This window comes from Mastomys coucha, unplaced genomic scaffold, assembly GCF_008632895.1.
Source record: "Mastomys coucha isolate ucsf_1 unplaced genomic scaffold, UCSF_Mcou_1 pScaffold5, whole genome shotgun sequence".
Taxonomy (NCBI): Eukaryota; Metazoa; Chordata; class Mammalia; order Rodentia; family Muridae; genus Mastomys; species Mastomys coucha.
In genome coordinates, this window is record NW_022196911.1 from 73,217,535 (window position 1) to 73,234,438 (window position 16,904).

The window sequence follows — 16,904 nt, forward strand, 5'->3', positions numbered from 1 at the left end:
ACTTGCCTCTGACTCCCAAGTGCTGGGATTATAGGCGTGCACCACAACCGCCTGGCCTCTTCCCTGTCTTTAAGTCTCTTCTTGGATTGTTTTCTATAGAGTATGTTTTAGAACAAAATTTTTATTCTCTACAGAAAAGAGGATTTATTTTTCTTTTTTAAATCTATTTTATTTATATAAGTACACTGTAGCTGTTTTCAGATATACCAGAATAGGGCATCAGATCCCAATACAGATGGTTGTGAGCCACCATGTAGTTGCTGGGAATCGAACTCAGGACCTCTGGAATAGCAGCTCTTAACCACGGAGCCATCTCTCCGGCCTGAAAAGAGGATTTTTTGGGGAGGAAGGTTTTCAAGATAAAGTTTCTCTGTATAGTCCTGTAACTCACTCTGTAGACCGGGGGAGAAGAACATTTTTAAATACCTAAGTATTTGCTGCTCCTGACCAAAAGAATAAGACTTCCACTAAATTTAGAAAACTAATATATATTTTTAAGATATTAAAAGCCTTTACTGTGTCCTTATAGCATTATTATGGGAGCTAAGTGATTACACAATATGTATCTCCAATGTTCAAAAAGGACAACACATTCCTGCTGCTTTTTGAGATAGGGTTTCACAATGTAGTTCAGGTTGGCTTTGAATTTGTAGCAATCTTGCCTCCCAAACGCTGAAATTATGAAAAATGAGACTTGTTTTTTTGTTACACAAGTGGTCAAAAATAAGAGTTTACCTGACAAGTCCGAATAGACTTTATACATTTTGTATAATGTTGGAACTGTTAAAGACTATGGGAACATTCAGAGATAGACTAATATATTTTGCATTATAAAATGAAAATGCAACTTTAGGGACAAAATAGTGGTTTTAATCCTAACAACTAGACAGGATGTATAATCACCCTGGAAATATGCCTCTTAGTGGGTCTATGATGATGCTCCCAGAAAGTATTAATTGAGGAAGTCAGACGCTGAATGTAGGTAGATAGCATCATCCCATGAGCTGGGGTCCCAGAATGAATAAATGGGACAAATCAAGTGGTGCTCCAGCATCTATCGCTTTCCAACTCTTCCCTCAAGAGGATGCACAATATAACCAGCTCCCTCATGCTCCTACTATCATGCCTTCCCCATCATGATAGACTGTACACTCAAACTGTGATAAACTCTCCTTTAAGTTGCTTTTGTCACATAAATTGTTATAGCAATGAGAAAAGTAACTAGTGCACAATTTCATCAACTCATAACAATTCTATCCAAAACTGTTAATTGCTTCTCCATATACTGTTTTACATGAAGTTTTATCAAATCAATAGTTAATACACTAGAAGAAAAATCAGAGCAATATGACTAACATATTTAACTAGATTGTTCCCAAGGTTTTAAATTATATAATTTTCAAAGAATTAAAACATTTCACCCATGTCTTATACAATATAAATTAAAATCTAGTCTTCAAACAATTACAAGTTACAACAATCTATTCATTTTAGTTACAAAATATTAATGCTTAAAAAGCTATCAGAGGGTATCTGTGTCCCTAAAATTGAAAGGAAAAGTAACCTTTCTTTTATTTATATAAAATTAAGTTATTTTCATAATGATCTATTATTGCATCAATATTTACAAACTTTTCAAAACATTAATCATATCTTGTGGGAATACTCACCATTCATTAGATTGTAGTGTAGGGGATTCATTTTGGGCTATGTGATATAAGGCACTCATTGCATTCATATTAAATAAAGGAGGCTTCCTCTCAGCTACAAAAGAGAGAAAATCTTTGTTAAAATGTGAATATATAAGGATACTTAAATGTTGATCAAGTCTTTTTTTTAAAAGATTTATTTATATGAGTACACTGTCACTGTCTTCAGACACACCAGAAGAGGGCATCAAATCCCATTATAGATGGTTGTGAGTAACCATGTGGTTGCTGGGAATTGAACTCAGACCTCAGGACCTCTGGAAGAGCCATCTCTCCAGCCCTGTTCATCAAGTTTTTAAGAACATATTTTGAAAACAACTTTAAACTTAATAGAAAATTGTAGAAAGACCTTTTTGTTTTTCTGTTTTTTGAGATAGGGTCTCTCTGAATAGCTCTGCTGTCCTCTTGGAGCTTGCTCTGTAGACCAGGCTGGGCTTCAAACCCTCAAAGATCCATTTGCCTCTGCTTCTCAGGTGCTGGGAATAAAGGTGTGGGCTACTATGCCTGACTACAAAGAACTTTGCAGTATGAATCAACTGAGAATAAACTACTACTCTAATGGCCCACCATCCCTAAACACTTCAAAATACAAGAACATTTTCTTAAAAACCACACATGTATTAAATTATGCCACCTAATTATTAAATTATGCCATCTGATACCAAACCCCACTGTTTTGTTCCAAAGGCCCAATCATGCTCTATGTCGGGTTTGGTTTTTTTGGTTTTTGTTTTCCATTGTTTGGTTTTTTGAGACAGGGTTTCTCTTTGCAGATCTGGCTTTCCTGAACTTGCTCTGAAGACCAGGCTGGCCTCAAACTCAAGAGATCCACCTGCCAATGCCTCCTGAGTGTTGAGATTAAAAGCATGCACTGCTGCTACCATTGCCTAGCTACTCTATGTAGTTTTAGTAATTTGTGTCTTTGGTTTACTGAATTCTCAAATTTAGACAAAAAAAATTGTTCATATTTCCATATATTTTAGGGAGGGTGCATTGTGGTTATGCATTCCTTTGCATATGGACTGGTGTCTTCCTGTATTGCTTTCAACCTTATTGTCCTAACACAGGGTCTTTTACTGAACTAGAAACTGTCTGTAGCAAGTTCTAGGCATTTGCCGGTTTCTCACGTTCAGTGCTAGGATAATAGGCATGTGCAGTTATTCCTAGATACAGCATGCTGGGTGCCAGGGATTTGTACTCAGATCATGTTTACAAAGCAAGTACTCTTATCCACAGAGGCATCTTCCCAGGCACTGTATTATTTTTATTTTTATTTCTACTTTTAAATTACCTGGTTTTGTCTGTATACAAATGAGTATTCTACAGAAATCAAAAGATGTCGGATCCCCAAAAGTAGTATGAACTCTTAACTGCTACTGGTATCTTACTTTCAATAATCAATACTAATTATTACTTCTTATTCATAGTTCCTCACTTTGATTTTATTTTTTAGACAAGGTCTCACTCCCCAGCCCAGGCTATCCTGGAACTCATCATGTATGGCCAGTCTGGCTCTAAACCATGGTGATCCACCTACCTTCAGCTTCCTAAACTTTGGGATTTATAAATGTAAGCTATCACACCTGGCTTCTTTTACTCCTAATATCAGAGATTTGTATCTTCTTTTTCTAACCTAAATGAAAAGATCAATTTTAATGATCTTCATAAAGAATTAGACTTTCTATATTTTTCAATTTTCTGCTTAACTGAGTTTCTACTTTGATCTTTATTATTCTCTTTTTTGTTCATTTTGAGTTTAGATTATTCCCATTTCTAAAGGTGACAGTTGGGGGAGATGACTCACTGGGTGAAAGCACCACACCTGATGACGTGAGTGCAACCCCCAAATTCTGCATAAGTAGAGAAAAGACTCCCCCAGAGCTATCCTTTGACAGAACAAATATGTGCAGAAAACCACTGATACCAGATGGTGTCAGAACCTCTAGTGCTGGAATTACAAGTACTTCTAAGACACATGATGTGAGAAGGCTAAGAATTGAGATCTGGTTCTCAATAAAAGCACCAAGGGCTCTCAAGAGCTAAGTAATCTCTCTGGTCCAATTTTACATATTCTCAATGGACAAAATTAAGGAACACATGCATAAACATAACAGATACACAAAACATTTCCACATTACTCTTGAAAATAATAGGTGGGTGTGGTGGTGGATGGCTTAAATCCCAGCACTCAGGAGGCAGACTCAGGCAGCCTCGTCTACATAGTAAATATAAACTCCAGGATAGTCAGTACTACATACTTAAACACAGACAACAAAAACCAAAAGAAAAAAATTCAGTATTTCATCTCAAATTCCAATCCCTAACCACAGTATTTATTATTCTGAACTTTAACAATGGTCAATTTTATTCCTGTCACCTCCTCCCTCCCCTTCTCTTCTCTTCTCTCCATCTTAGTCTCATTCTGCGGGGCAGGCTTACCTAGAAATCATGGCACTCCTCTTAGCCTCCCAAGTGCTGTGACTACAGGCATAAACCAGCATACCAAGCCTTTAAAGTTTACTTGATAAGCTGCTTTAAAATGTAACCATGGTACCATTTCTGCTGCCACACTCTGCCAATCCTCCATTCCGTTCCAAACACAGTGAGAATAACTTCTTTTCCTTGTCTGACACCTCAACCAAACCAGTTCTCTTCTCTACCATGAGGAATACCTCATTAGGAAAAAAAAATCTATCATTTTTATTAGGCTCTATCATTATACTAGGTTAACCCAAAATAAGGATTGCCTCTATGGCCGCTAACTCTATACTTCCCTACCTCCCTTGGTCCCTGATAAATTAAGTATTCTCCAGAAATGAATGCATTAGTAACTCTACTGGGCCTTTTTAATCTCCACACTGGACTCTTCATCCATTTCTGAATTCGCACACTATGAACTCACTCCTCATTTATTTGTGTCTGACATCCATACTAGGTTAGTATGGTTCACTGGCTAGCAGATATCCATATTCTATTCACAAAGTACCATAAGACTAGGATAAGGAAAGAGGTAAGGTTCACTGAAGATATTTAGAATTAATGAAAGAATAACATCCATTTATGTTATTAATGAGGTCTTCAATTTGGCAGATTCAACTGACTCTCCTCTTCTGGGTTTGTAGTACAAAATAGGCTCAAACTTGCTATGAAGCTAAAGATAACTTTGAATTTCTGATCATCCTGTCTCATTCTGGGGAATCAAACCCAGAGCTTCATTCTAGGCAGAAATTCTACCTATAGAGCTTATGTAGAATATCCGGTACTTCAACTGATATTTCTAGTAAAAAACAAACAAACATACAAAATACCTTTTTTTCTTTTGGCTGGGCATGGTGACACATACCTTTAATCCCAGCACGTAGGAGGCAGAAGTAGGAGGAACTCTATAAGTTCCAGGCAAGCCTGGTGTACATAATGAGATTCAAAATATTTTTTAATTATTTTTTTAAATTTATTATATCCCTATGTAACTCAGAATGATTTATACATCACTATGTAAGCCAAATTAAAGTCCTCCTAAACCTTCCACCCAAACACTGGTACCAGTATGTGCCATCAGGATCTCGAAAACTATCTGTCTTTTTCTCTCTCTCTCTCTCTCTCTCTCTCTCTCTCTCTCTCTCTCTCTCTCTCTCTCTCTCTCTTTCTCTACCTATCTATCTATCTATCTATCTATCTATCTATCTATCTATCTATCTATCTATCTATCTATCTATTAGAATCTCATAGAGGCCAGTTTAGGTTCTAAATCACCATGCAGCTGAATATGACCCTGAACTCCTGATTCTCTTGAGTAATGAAATTACAAACATATGCCGCCATGCCTTGTTTCTGGTTATCAAACCCAAGGCTTCATGAGTTCTAGACAAGTAATCTATCAACCAAATTACACCTCCATCATCACAAATTCTTTTGAGTTACTACTTCTTCTAAACAAAGAACTTATTTAATTATTATTTTTTTATAAGACAGGCTCTTGCTTTGCAGTACTAGTTACCCTGGAACTCACTCCCACTATGTAGACCAAGTTGGTCTCAATCTCACAGAAATCTGTTCCCAGTGCTAGGATTAATAAAGGCATAGTGGCAAATGCCTGGCCTTTTTTTTCAGAGGTCTTGTACATATGCATTTCCAACTCCAAACTGAACTGCATATCTATAATCACTATGGTTTCACTTGAATTAAGTCTGGCTTATTGTGTTTTAAAAAAGAAATCAAACTGTTAAAATTATGTAGCCTGACAACATTTTTCACCTCTCAGGTACACCAGAAATTAAACAAAGGGACATATGCATGCTGGACATGTACCTATCCTTAGTCTTTTGAGTTCTGTTTTGGTTTGGCTTTTGGTTTTTAGCTACAGGGTTTCTATCTCTCTCCATAGCCCTTGCTGCCCTAGAACCCACTGTGTAGACCAGGCTGGCCTCAAATGCAAAGATCCACCTGCCTCTGCCTCCTAAATGCAGGGATTAAAGGTTTTGTTTTGATTGTTGTTTTTGCAGGTCTTACTAAATTTCCCAGCCTACTTTGAATTCAGTATCTTGTCAAGCAGACCTTCAATGTGCAATCCTCCTGACTCAGTCTCTACAGGAACAGGAGTTAAAGCCTATCCAACCAGGGCAAAAATGGACATCTAATTTCTAATCTTAAAAGTAACTTATGGCGGCTGGCGAGATGGCTCAGCGGGTAAGAGCACTGACTGCTCTTCCGAAGGTCCTGAGTTCGGATCCCAGCAACCACATGGTGGCTCACAACCACCCGTAATGAGATCGGACGCCCTCTTCTGGTGCATCTGAAGACAGCTGCAGTAGATTATGCAGAGCCAGAGCGAGCAGGGCCTGAGCAAGAGGGGCAGGCAGAAGGTCCTGAGTTCAATTCCCAGCAGCCACACACATGGCTCATGGCCGTCTGTACAGCTACAGTGTACTCATATACATAAAATAAAATAAAACAACAAATCATTAAAAAAAAAAAGTAACTTATATAGTAGTAATTAATTCATGATTAAAAAACCTTCTATAGATAATAAATATGGAGTAGGTATATTCTAAGTGTTAAACTTTAACATCAGCTGAAATTTAAGACCACAGTGAAAAATTATTTTAGACTTAACAGCAAATATATTTAAACTAATACATTCTACATTAATATAAAAACTAGCAGACAATCAAAGCTCGCTCCATTAGACCCTGCTCGTTCAGTCCTGCTTGCTCTGGCCCAAAGATTTATTTATTATTATATATAAGTATCCTGTAGGTGACTTCAGACGCACCAGAAGAGGACATCAGATCTCATAACAGACGGTTCTGAGCCACTATGTGCTTGCTGGGATTTGAACTCAGGACCTTCAAAAGAGCAGTCGGTGCTCTTACCCGCTGAGCCATCTCACCAGCCCCAAAGCAAAAGCTTTAAATGATTTATTTTTCCCCTTAAATCTGGGGCTGAAAAGATGGCTCAGTGGATAAGAGAACTGGTTGCTCTTCCAGAAGATCTGAGTTCAATTCCTAGAATTCAAATAGAAGTTCAAAACTGTCTGTAACTACAGGTCCAGGGATCCAACACCCTCTGTTCTGGTCTCCTTAGACACCAGGCATACATATGACATTTAGACATAAATGCAGACAAAAAATACCCATACACATATAATAAATAAATTCTTTTTTTTTGTTTTTAACTTTATTTTTTTTGTTTTTGTTTTTTGAGAGAGGGTTTCTCTGTGTAGCCCTGGCTGTCCTGGAACTCAGTCTGTAGACCAGGCTGGCCTTGAACTCAGAAATCTGCCTGCCTCTGTCTCCCAAGTACTAGGATTAAAGGCGTGTACCACCACCGCCCAGCAATAAATAAATTCTTAAAAATTGAGATCTAAGATAAAAATCTAACATATTAATTGAAATAAAACACTGAATCAAAACTTAATCAGCTAGGTATGGTGACATACATTTTTTGATCTTAACTTTTGGAAGGCAGAGGCAGGTGAAGCTTTATTAATCTGAGGCCAGCCTGAGATCCTGTTTCAAAAAAAAAAAACCAAAACCAAAATAAAACAAAACAAAAAAGTTAATTCCTAGTAATAAAAACCAATGCTTACCTAATTCAATACATGTTATTCCAAGAGACCATACATCAACTTTGCCATCATACTGTCCTTCATCCATGGCTAAAATTACTTCGGGGGCCATCCTAAAACATACAATAAATATTCAATCAACTTAAAGTTTGAGAATTTAAGTTCCATTAACATAAACAACATTGATTTGAACCTCAGGCAATATTTATAAACATAAGAATTGTTACAGTAAGAAATTAGAAGCTAGATATGTATTTATCAGTGCCTGGAAAACATGAGATCCATTCTCACCATTTGTCATAATCATGTAACAGCATTCCAAAGGGACCATCCCGGGGTGGGGTTACATTACAAAATTCTAATATTTCCTTTAAATACTAAATTTTACAACACTGTCAGCTTATTTTTTTTTTTTTAACCTGAAATGCAAAGGAAGACACAAGGCCTATCCATGAAATTGAATCCTGACCCTTTAATGTTTCTTTTAAAACTGGATAGTCAGGCTGTGCAGTGGTGGCGCACGCCTATAATCCCAGCACTTGGGGGGCAGAGACAGGCAGATTTCTGAGTGAGGCCAGCCTGGTCTACAGAGTGAGTTCCAGGACAGCCAGGGCTACAGAGAAACCCTGTCTCAAAACAACAACAACAACAACAAAACAAAAACAAAAACAAAAAAGTAAAACTGGAACAGTCGGGCTAGAGAGATGGCTCAGCAGTTAAGAGCACTCACTGACTGCTCTTTCAGAGGTCCTGAGTTCAATTCCTAGCAACCACATGGTGGCTCACAACCATCTGTAATGAGATCTGATGCCCTCTTCTGGTGTGTCTGAAGACAGACAGCAACAATGTACTCAGATACATAAATAAATAATTCTTTAAAAAAAAAAAAGAAAAGAAGAAAGAAATTGGACAGACACAAAATTTCTCTCTAATATGCTTTTGAGACTTTACATCCCAGAACAATGTTACCACTATAGGAAGTCTTTCCTTTATAAAATATGAGAGATTTCAAATATAGATAAGAAAAAGGATGCAGTGAACCAAAGGCAGTATTTTCAGAATAAACAAAGATGGCACATGGAAGTTTAACTATCTAAAATGTTATTTCTTACAAATTGTCATTTCCAGATACATATAAAATTATTCCTAGACCAGAGTTGACAATAGCTAGAATTTCAATAAAAGTAACTGGGGTAGAAAGAAATGAGAGTATGGAAGGCAGAAGTAACCCTGTGGTAAGGTAACTGGGTAACTGGGAAGAAGGTTCTCATCATACTTCTATGTTTATATACATCTAAAATTCCACAAGCAGAAAATTAAAAACAACAAAACCCCTCCAATTCAACTACCAGTCTACGTAACGATTGAGACAAAATAAATATATTTTCATAAATCAGAAGCAAGGACCAGGGATGCCTGTTGTTTCAAATCAATAAGGAGCAACCTGAAAGAAGGTCTCCAGAAAGGAGGTCCAAGAGATTTGACACATTCTTCTGGTCTATAAGGTCACCCCAATATATGTGGCTTACATTCAAAGACACAAACTTCAAAATTTATTTTAAAAAGAAAATTTAAAGGAAATTTGTTACTGTTTATATGACATCTATTTGAATATTATATATGTATGATCTACTTGAATATTATATCTATTTGAATGCTTATATGGCCTCTATTTGACTATTAGCAATGTTCAACGCCCACACCTAATACACAATACATAGAATAGTATGAAAGTAAATTTGGAAAGGATAAAAAGATGAATGAAGAGCCTTCCAGTTTCTGTCTCCACTTGTAGCAGGTCCTCTGCTATAGGGCTCCATACCCAAATGGCCCCAGGGAGGAGTAAGCCTCCCAGGAGTGCAAACAGGACTGTGAATGCAGGTAGGACCACCGCTGCTGCTCAGAGAAACTGGCCTGGAACCCTCAGGACACAGAAACCAAGGGGCTGCCAGGGACAGGAGTCTTCTGGTCTCCATCTGTGCCCAGAGTTAATCATGTGCAACAGAGGTGCATACATAAATACTGCCAGGAGAGAGCTGGTCTCCCAGGAGTGCCTACACACCTGCGAGCATGGGTAAGACCAATATTTCTGCTCAAATTCCTGGCCCAAGAGGGACACTCACAGAGCCATCAGGACACAGGAACTAGGGATCAGCTGGGGACAGGATCCTTTTGGTCTCTGTCTGTACCCCAGAGCTGACCCTGTACCATAGCTCTCCATACCTAAATTCTTCCCTGAGAGAACTATCTCCCAGGAGTACAGACACACAGGCTTGCAGGAGGGCAAGACCAGATAACAACAGAGATAACCAGATGGAGAAATGCAAGCGCAAGAACATAAGCAACAGAAACCAAGACTACCTGGCATCATTAGAACCCAATTTTCCCACCGCAGTGAACCCTGGTTACCCCAACACACAGGAAAAGCAAGACTGATTTAAAATCACATCTGATGATGATAGAGGAATTTAAGAAGGACATAAACAACAGGTGAAGGAATTGAATAAAACCATCCAGGATCTAAAAATGGAAATAGAGCTGGGCGGTGGTGGCGCATGTCTTTAATCCCAGCACTTGGGAGGCAGAGGTAGGCAGATTTCTGAGTTCGAGGCCAGCCTGGTCTACAGAGTGAGTTACAGGACAGCCAGGGCTATACAGAAAAACCCCGTCTCGAAAAACAAAAAACAAAAAACAAAACAAAAAAAAAAACTTTTTTAAAAATAAAAATAAAAATGGAAATAGAAACAAAAGAAATCACAAAGGGAGAGACAACACTGGAGATAGAAAACCTAGGAAAGAGATCAGGAGTCACAGATGCAAGTATCACCAACAGAATACAAGAGATTGAAGAGTGAATCTCATAGAAAACATTGACACAACAGTCAAAGAAAATACAAAATGCAAAAAGCTCCTAACCCCAATACAACCAGGAAATCCAGAACACAAGAAGACCAAACCTAGGATAACAGGTATAGAAGAGAGTGAAGATTCCCAACTTAAAGGACCAGTAAACATCTTCAACAAAATTATAGAAGAACACTTCCCTAACCTAAAGAAAGAGATGTCCATGAACATACAAGAAGCCTACAGAACTCCAAGTAAGATTGAACCAGAAAAGAAATCCCTCCTGTCACATAATAATCAAAACAACAAATGCACTAAACAAACAAAAACTATTAAAAGCAGTAAGGGAAAAAGGTCAAGTAACATATAAAGAAAGGCAGGACTATCAGAATTATACCAGACTTCTCACCAGAGATTATGAAAAGATCCTGGGGAGATCTCATATAGACCCTAAGAGAACACAAATGCCAACCTAGGCTACTATACCCAGCAAAACTCTCAATTACCACAGATGGAGAAACCAAGATATTCCATGACAAAATCAAATTTACACAATATCTTTCCACAAATCCAGCCCTTCAAAGGATAATAGATGGAAAATGTCAACACAAGGAGGGAAACTACACCATGGAAAAAGCAAGAAAGTACTCTTTCAACAAACCCAATAGAAGATAACCACACAAACATAAAAATAACATCAATAAATAACAGGGAGCAACAATCACTATTCCTTAATATCCCTTAACAATGGACTCAATCCCCCAATAAAAAGACACAGATAAGATACGTAAACTGGACCCAGCATTTTGCTGCATACAAAAAACGCACCTCAGCATCAAAGACAAACACCACCTCAGAGTAAAGGGCTAGAAAACAATTTTCCAAGCAAATGGTCCCAAGAAACAAGCAGAAGTGGCCATTCTAATATCCCATAAAATCGGCTTTTAACCAAATGTTTTATATATATATATATATATATATATATATATATATATATATATATATATGCATGTGTGTATATGCGTGCGTGCGTGCGTGCGTGCGTGCGTGTGTGTGTGTGTGTGTGTGTGTGTGTGTGTGTGTGTGTGTGTGTGTGTGTGTGTATAAAGGATAAGGAAGGACACTTCATGCTCAAAGAAAAAAAATCTACCAAGAAAAATTCTATTCTGGACATCTATGCTCTAAATGCAAGGGCACCCAGAATTCTCAACTGAGGAATACCAAATGGCTGAGAAGCACCTAAAGAAATGTTCAAAATCCTTAGTCATCAGGGAAATGTCAATCAAAACAACTCTGAGATTCTACCTTACACCATTGAGAATGTAAGATCAAAAACTCAGGTGACAGCAGATGCTGGTGGAATTGTAAGCTGGTACAACCAATCTGGAAATCAGTTTGGTGGTTCTTCAGGAAATTGGACATAGTACTACCTGAGGGCCCAGCTATACCATTCCTGGGCATATAGCCAGAAGATGCTCCAACATGTAATAAGGACACATGCTCCACTATGTTCATAGCAGCCTTATTTATAATAGCCAGAAACTGGAAACAACCCAGATGTCCCTCAACAGAGGAATAGATACAGAAAATGTGGTACATCTACACAATGGAGTACTACTCAGCTATTAAAAACAATGAATTCATAAAATTCTTAGGCAAATGGATGGAACTAGAAAATATCATCCTGAGTGAGATAAACCAATCACAAAAGAACACACATGGTATACACTCACTGATAAGTGGATATCAGCCCAGAAGCTCCGAATAGCCAAGATACAATTCATAGACCACATGAAGCTCAAGAAGAAGGAAGACCAAAGTGTGGATACTTCGGTCCTTCTTAGAAGGTGGTACAGAATACCCATGGGAGGAGTTACAGAGACAAAGTGTGGAGCAGAGACTGAAGGAAAGGCCATCCAGACACTGCCCCACCTGGGGATCCATCACATATACAGTCACCAAACCCAGACACTATTGTGGATGTCAACAAGTGCTTGATGATAGGAGCCTGATATAGCTGTCTCCTGAGGGGCTCTACCAGTGGAGGTTCTCAGCCAACCATTGGACTGAGCACAGGATCCCCAACAGAGAACTAGAGAAAGGACCGAAAAAGCTAAAGGGGTTTGCAACCCCATAGGAGGAACAACAATATGAACCAACCAGTACTCCCAGATCTCCCAGGGACTAAACCACCAATCAAAGAATACACATGGTGGAACCCATGCTCTAGCCGCATATGTAGTAGAGGATGGCCTTGTCAGTCACCAGTGGGAGGAAAGGTCCTGTGAAGGCTCTATGCCCCAGTATAGAGGAATGCCAGGACCAGGAAGCAGAAGAGGATGGGTTGGTAAGCCGGAGGAAGGGAGAAAGGATGGGGGTCTTTGGAGGGGAAACCAGAAAAGAGGAGAACATTTGAAATGTAAATAAGAATATATCTAATTTTCAAAAAAGATGAATGAAAAAGGAAAAGACAAAAAAGCAGTTGCAAAGGCAAACCTGTAAATCCATATTTAAAATTATGTATAAAAATGATAGTATATTTTCAGGAAAATAACACCTCAGAAAGTATAATTCCCATCAATATCAGATAAGACTTACCAATATGGTGTTCCCACAAAAGAATTGGCAGGGGAGGCCATGGAAGCAGATCCAAAGTCAGCAAGTTTCACTTGGCCTGGTTCTGTCAGAAGGATATTTCCTGCTTTGATATCTCTGGTTTAAGGGACACAAAAAATTATTCAGCTTTCCTTCATTAGATTGCATTTAAAAATGATAAAAAAGAAAAATATTGTAAGATAATTAAAAATAAAAAGTAATCAAGTGCCACAATAATTTCACATAGTAATAAAAGAAATTAGACAACAAAAACAGAATTCAAGTATAAATATGCTAACAACAGAATAGTTAACAAAGCAATAAAAAGAAATCAGTCAACTATATTACACTGCATATCTTTGAGCTTGTTTATGTCTATGGACAACAGCTTTGAATTCATAAGAGTTCTATATTTCCCCTAAAGGAAATGTTAAAACATTTTTCTTTAGAAAAGGAAACATAGGGCTGGTGAGATGGCTCAGCAGGTAAGAGCACTGACTACTCTTCCGAAGGTCCTGAGTCTGGATCCCAGCAACCACGTGATGGCTCACAACCACCGTAATGAGATCGGATGCCCTCTAATGGTGCGTCTGAAGACAGCTACAGTGAATTAAGAGCAGGGCTGAAGTGAGCAGGGCCAGCAGAGGTCCTGAGTTCAATTCCCAGCAGCCACACACATGATGGCTCACAGTCATCTGTACAGCTACAGTGTACTCATACACATAAAATAAAATAAATCTTAAAAAAAAAAAGGAAAGATAGTCAAGAATCTTATCTTCCAAACTCAATTTATAACAAAACTATGACTCACCCAGTTTCTCAAATTTTCACAGAGTTTCCAATTAAACGTGAAAACTGAAGCACATGGATAATATACTATCAACGACCCCAAGTTCATTACTTTTCTGAAACAGCAAGTACACTATCCAAACTAAGCTAAGGTATATGGACATTTACACAACAGGACTATATGTTCCATAGGTGCTAGAATACCTACTTAACTTTTTATATATAAATTAATTAATTAATTTTAAATGTAGGGGTGCTCTGTCTGCATATACACCTGCACGCTTGAAGAAGGGATCAGATCCCTTTACAGATGGTTGTGAGCCACAATGTGATTGCTGGGAATTGAACTTAGGACCTCTGGAAAAGCAACCAGTGTTCTCAACCACTGAGCCATCTCATCAGCCCCCTACATCAGTTTAAAAAACTTGAAAAAGAAAAAGCATTTACAAGACTTATGAATTCTTATACACGTTATACTAAGTATAGTACACTTTAATTGTGTTTTTTCTTTATAAATGGGAAAGTACTTTCTCCCTGTGATTGTTTTTTTTGTGTGTGGTACTAGGGATTCGCTGGCCTTATGCATAGGTGGTACTTTGGAGATAAGAAAATACATTCTAATTCCAATTCGGCCACTGCTTCACTTGCTACTATAGGAATTTCTCTTAGATTTCACTTACCCTCATCTAAAAATAATGATAATCCATTAACACAAAATGACTGTCTAGTTTAATGTTTACTACCTGGATCACATACACCATTTTTTAAATGCAAGTATCTATGTGAAACAGACAAAACTAAAACTAGATTACAGAATGGCTTAACTCTAATGGCAATATAATTTTATCAAGATGATTAGGGGTTTATGTTCAGAATTAAAAAGGTTTTCGTCCATGTCATGGAATCAATGAAACAAATCTGCTATTATTAGTTAACAGGGAAAAAAGATCCATTAAATTCAAACTCTAATCTATTTGGCCTTGCAATCTTAAAGAGATCATAGTCACAAATTAAGGCATTAATTGTACAAGAAGACAGACTTTATGATCCTGAATATCCCTTCCAGTTTGCAAATTAGGTATCTCTACAGTTAAGTTCCATAAAATACATGCGCTTTAGGAAAAGTAGCAACACACACAGACCTAAGTAACAATTATTCTAAACAGATCAAGTATATACTGTGTTTTTTCTAATATATGAACAATCTAAATAGTGTGAAGAGTATATAACTCTATTTGACTAAAGTAACCAAAACCAGAGACATTCAACTCTGTAAAACTGATAAATTCAACAATCCATTTGGTTGTCAATATATGATGTTTTGAGTCACTTACCTATGGATCATGGTATGAGAATGTAAATAAGCTAATCCCTGGAGAGCACCATGTGTAATTGCTGCTATTTCCACTTCTTGTAATGGCTTTTTATGAACTGAAAGTAGAAATTTATTTGAAAATAATCACACAGAATATTTTTGTTTTAAAAATATATAAAGATGAGTTGGTAGGTAAATTGCAAGCTTCAGGGCTAAGAGTTGAATGCTCTGAACCTACATAGTGAAAAGAGAGAACCAACTCCTTCAAGTTATCCTCTGGCTTCCATCTTCCATCTGGCTTTAATCTTAGTTTTAAAAATATGTAGGCCTATAAAACGTGACACATTGTTATTGGTGTGGATGGTGTGTGCATGTGTGTGTGCACCAGTGCATGTGTAGTTAGAGTAACACTGATCCTTTCCTCCTACTTTGTTTGAGGAAGAGTCTCTTTGGTATTTGCTTTTCTATACCATGCCACGTTAGCTATTCCACAGCCTCCTCTCTCTACTTATATTTCCCTGTGGAGCACTGGAACTATGGAAGCACAATACCATGACTAACTTTTACTTAAGTTCTCATGATTTGCGCAGTAGTGGCTTATTCACTGAGCTATTTCCCCAACCCATACAAGGGTTAATTTTTAAAAAGCAGACATTTAGCAAGAAACAATTTCCATGGTAATAAAGCAAGGCTACTAAACTTTATAACTAGTATACATTTATGACACGTGTTAATATGTACTCATCAGCTAAATGTTCTTCCAAGCTTAACAATATTGAACAATTAACTTGATGACTGTAAAAGAAAGTAACATGATAATCCCATTTTATTTTTAATATTTATTAACAGAACAACAGATCAAACTGAATGATATAGAATTCAGAAAAATAGCCAGGCAATGGTGGCACATGCCTTTAATCCCAGCACTTGGGAAGCAGAGGCAGGCGGATTTCTGAGTTCGAGGCCAGCCTAGTCTACAGAGTGAGTTCCAGGACAGCCAGAGCTACACAGAGAAACCCTGTCTCCAAACAACAACAACAAAGAATTCAGAAAAATACATATAAAATTTCAATGAGAGAAAATTTGCCTATTTTTTAAGCATACCAAATTTCGTGTGAAGAAAATGGAAAAGGCTAAGAATTTTGTACTTTCTGCAAAATTTTATATTTAGTTAGTATTTACAGTGTTTAAATAAACTAACTGAATTATTATTTTTTCTAATACTTTAATAAACAATGAGTAGAGCCAGAGATAGTGGCAGAACACAAAAGCAGGTATTCTATGACTTAAAGGCCAGCTGGGTTTAAGTAGTGAGTTTCAGGGCATCCAATATAACATAGAGAGACCCTGTCTCAAAATTTATTTATATCACTGGGTGGTGGTTGGCGCACACCTTTAATCCCAGCACTTGGGAGGCAGAGGCAGGCAGATTTCTGAGTTCAAGGCCAGCCTGGTCTACACAGTGAGTTCCAGGACAGCCAGAGCTACACAGAGAAACCCTGTCTCGAAAAACAACAAAAGACAAAAAAAATAAAAAAATTATATCTATCTATTTAACTTTTAGTTTGTGGTTTTTTTTTTTTTT

The 16,904-nt window shown here is 37.5% G+C and overlaps 1 protein-coding gene across 1 annotated transcript in view; it reads right to left on the bottom strand.

Moving 5' to 3' along the window:
* Window positions 1–16,904, bottom strand: part of Taok1 (TAO kinase 1) — an 88,667-nt gene that overhangs the window by 29,914 nt on the left and 41,849 nt on the right. The window contains exons 8-11 of the mRNA XM_031354046.1: window positions 15,339–15,435; window positions 13,219–13,332; window positions 7,798–7,889; window positions 1,671–1,764 (exon numbers count right to left, since the gene is read on the bottom strand). Of these exons, the coding sequence (XP_031209906.1) occupies window positions 1,671–1,764; window positions 7,798–7,889; window positions 13,219–13,332; window positions 15,339–15,435 (397 nt within the window). The remainder of the gene's footprint in view (window positions 1–1,670; window positions 1,765–7,797; window positions 7,890–13,218; window positions 13,333–15,338; window positions 15,436–16,904) is intronic.